At 59.4% G+C, this 3201-nt stretch overlaps 1 protein-coding gene across 1 annotated transcript in view; it reads left to right on the top strand.

Annotated features, from left to right (window-relative positions):
• HOXB9 (homeobox B9) overlaps positions 1-2349 on the top strand; it is a 3530-nt gene extending 1181 nt beyond the window's left edge. The window contains exon 2 of the mRNA XM_008062441.1: positions 1736-2349. Within this exon, the coding sequence (XP_008060632.1) occupies positions 1736-1971 (236 nt within the window). The 3' untranslated portion in view covers positions 1972-2349. The remainder of the gene's footprint in view (positions 1-1735) is intronic.
• Positions 2350-3201: the final 852 nt, after the last annotated feature.

Below are 3201 nucleotides of genomic sequence, written 5' to 3'. Positions count from 1 at the left end.
GCCCCGGCTGTCCGCCTCGCGGGGAGTCGGAGAATCGCTTCCGAGTTCGGGGCGTCCCGAAGGGCCCCCGGGAGAGAGGCGGGGTGGGGGGAAGAGAGGACCGCGGGAGGGCGGAGAACTTTGCCCTTTCTGGGGAGTTTGCCATCCCTCCCACTCCAGGGCACCCCTGCCGGAGCCCCAGTTCTGGCTCACTTCCAGGAGATGCTGCTCGGGAGAAGAGAGCATTCGCGTGGTTTTTATTTTTAAGTCTGAGTAGGGCAGATCGGTCAGGGGGCTCTTGGCCGTGAACAATAACCCGCAGGCTGGCGGGTCAGGTCCTCACCCCTGCTCTTCAGGGGAAGTGGGGTGACAGGTCTCAGGTTTCCCACCAGCAGAGTGGCCCCTGGGCCCTTGGAGCATCCCTGCCCCGTCCCCTCCGGTCCCTGCGGGGTCCTGCCGCCTCCACCCTGCCAGGTGGAGTCCTCTGACCTGACGTTTGGGGAGCACGATCCTTCCCAAGCCCTCCCCCCACATACCCGGACAGACTCCCACCCAGACCCCCAAACTCTGCCTGAAAAGCCCATTATTGCCAAGTAGCCATTTGGCTAGGATCAATTATTAACAGTTTTTTTCCCCCTCTTTCATATTTAATGTGGCTGCGGGTCCCATCCCCGGCAATCACATTAAGGAGATAGTGCTGCAAATTGGTAAGACATGGTACTTAGTGTAGGATGAACTGAATTTTTTTTTTAAATCCAGTGCTTTTCATTTGGGGAACAGCTAGTGTGGGTGGCTGCTATTTTTAATTGACTTGGCTTTCATGGGCAACTTTTGTGAGTTCCAGGGTGGGGGGGAGATGAGAAATGCCCCTCTTCCAGTCAGTTACCCTTTGCTGTCCCCCCTCATGGGGCCAGTTAAGACTGGGCATGCTGTGAAGGGCTTTCTGGTGTCCCCACATCATCCCTGGCCCCCCACCTTGGGGTTGAAGCAATTTGACTCCCCAGTTTCCCTGAACTTGTGTTAACCAAACTGCGAGCTGAGCAGAAGCAGGAAGAGAGAGACTATTGGAGCCATAAGTTATCTGGGCGCCCCCGGCGCTCCCCTGTCCGTGGGCTGGAGTTGATAAATGGTTGCAATTGCGTTGCGTGTGACTCGGAGTGTGCTGGCTGTTTGTGGCTGTGTGTGCAGACCCATATTTGTGGTGTGTGGTGGTGGCAGAGGGGGAGATTTCTACACAGACACACATACCTGCTGCCATGTGGCCTAGAGACACAAGCTTGTGGTCAAGGCAGGGTGTCCTCAGACCGGACGGAAGGGCTGAGGGGTCTCTGGGCGGTAGTGGGACAGAAGCGCCCCCTCCCCCACCCGGCTCCTCCTTTTGCTTCCTAGGACCCTCCAGGTCAGCCCCCGTGGTCAGTTCCACGGTGCTGGCGGTGGGGCTTCGGCCATGCTGGACTCTGACCCTAGTCCTAACCAGTTTGGACCCCAGGGGAGAAAGATTGAAAGAGAACTTGGTGTAGGTGACACTTTGAAAGTCCCGGGCACACGCTGGGGTCCATCCTCGTGAGGTGACCTCTCACCTGGTGGTGTCCCTAGCAACTGCCGGCTCATCTGTGGGGCCCCTTCTGGGAGCTCAAAGGCCCAGGAGTTCCTTCTTCCACGCAAGATGGGGAATGAAGCCCAGGGGTGCACCCCTGGCCCGGGACCCCTCACCTCCCTTCCTTTCTTTGATTCTATATCGCTGCTTCTCTTTCAGCCAACCCCTCCGCCAACTGGCTGCACGCTCGCTCTTCCCGGAAGAAGCGCTGTCCCTACACCAAATACCAGACGCTGGAGCTAGAGAAGGAGTTTCTGTTCAATATGTACCTCACCAGGGACCGTAGACACGAGGTGGCCAGACTCCTCAATCTGAGTGAGAGACAAGTCAAAATCTGGTTTCAGAACCGCCGAATGAAAATGAAGAAAATGAATAAGGAGCAGGGCAAGGAGTAAAGCCCCTTCCCCAGCCCTCCCCAGCTCTTCCCCATCTCACTCTTATTTATGTGATGGCTGCAGAGCCAGGGCTGTCTGGGACGGATTCAAGTGAATGGGGAAGGGGGTCTTTCCCTTCCGAGCCTCCTGCCTGCACCCAGAGTCCCCCCTTCCTCTGCCCCTACCTGTCTCTCTTCTTCCTGGGCGTCAGAAGAAAGTTTCGTTGACTTAGAAGATAGAAGTAGTTGCTTCCTAAGAAGGTGACAGGCCCCAAGGAAAGAGAAACCCTAGACAGACTCTTAGCATCGGCCCCTGTAATTTTTCTGGGTTAGCCCCAGCCCCTCACCCCCGGCTGGCCTGTCTGCTCCCTGCCCCTGCCCAGAAGTCAGCCAGGGACACAGCCCCGCAGACGCCCTCCGCCCCCCCGCCACAGCCTGCAGCCCACAGTGGCCATGGGGAGAGCTCACGGCCACCATGCAGTCAAGTGAAGTGACCTCCCCCTCCACCGCGGACGTCGCACACTGACTCTGGCAGAACAGCCTCAGACTGTCAGGCAAGCCCGGGTTCCACCCCGACGCAGATACACACCAGGGAGATGTCTAGAAACAAACTCCGGAATGAGGCGCTGCAACTCAGGGGTCTCAGCATTGCAATCCTGTCCCCATGGAGTCGCCCGCGACACCCGGGCCTCAGGCCGTGGGTGCATGGTGCAAACTTCGCCCCCAAGCTGGTGGGCTAGAAAGGGCAGCCAGAGGTCCTCCGAAGGTATCTTAGGTGGGGCTCCGCCACCCCACCCCCCCAACACATACACATTTTGTTGCAGGAGACGTTTCATTCTGCATGACGCTCTCTCTCCTCCCAACAAAAGGAGGTCAACCTGCGGGTCGTAGAGCCTTGCCAGGGCCGCCCTCCCTCTCATCGGTGCCCCCCTCGCCCGACTAGCTCCTCCGCTTCCCACCGGCCCTGTCCTTCCGCGTCCTCCCTCCCCTCCGTGGGGCCCAATCCACCTTGCACCAGCGAGTCAAACCGCCCCTTGTAGAAAACCCCCTCCAGCCCCCGCCCCTCCCCTCCTCGGTCAACCCCACTGCAGACAGGAAAGCCAGGCCCGGAGAGTCCCATGGAGAATTTATTGTGAATCGATTCCCAAGCTCCCGTCCGGGGCAAGCGGTCGGGGACAGGGAGGCGCAGTGGCAGAGCTCGGCGCGTTCCCCCGACCCCGGCGGCGGCCGCCCCAGCGCGAGGGACGCGCCC

This window comes from Carlito syrichta, unplaced genomic scaffold (assembly GCF_000164805.1).
Source record: "Carlito syrichta isolate Samal-C Ts95f unplaced genomic scaffold, Tarsius_syrichta-2.0.1 Scaffold305705, whole genome shotgun sequence".
Classification (NCBI taxonomy): Eukaryota; Metazoa; Chordata; class Mammalia; order Primates; family Tarsiidae; genus Carlito; species Carlito syrichta.
The sequence above is the reverse complement of the archived record's forward strand: the minus strand, read 5'-3'. Positions and strand labels throughout refer to the sequence as shown.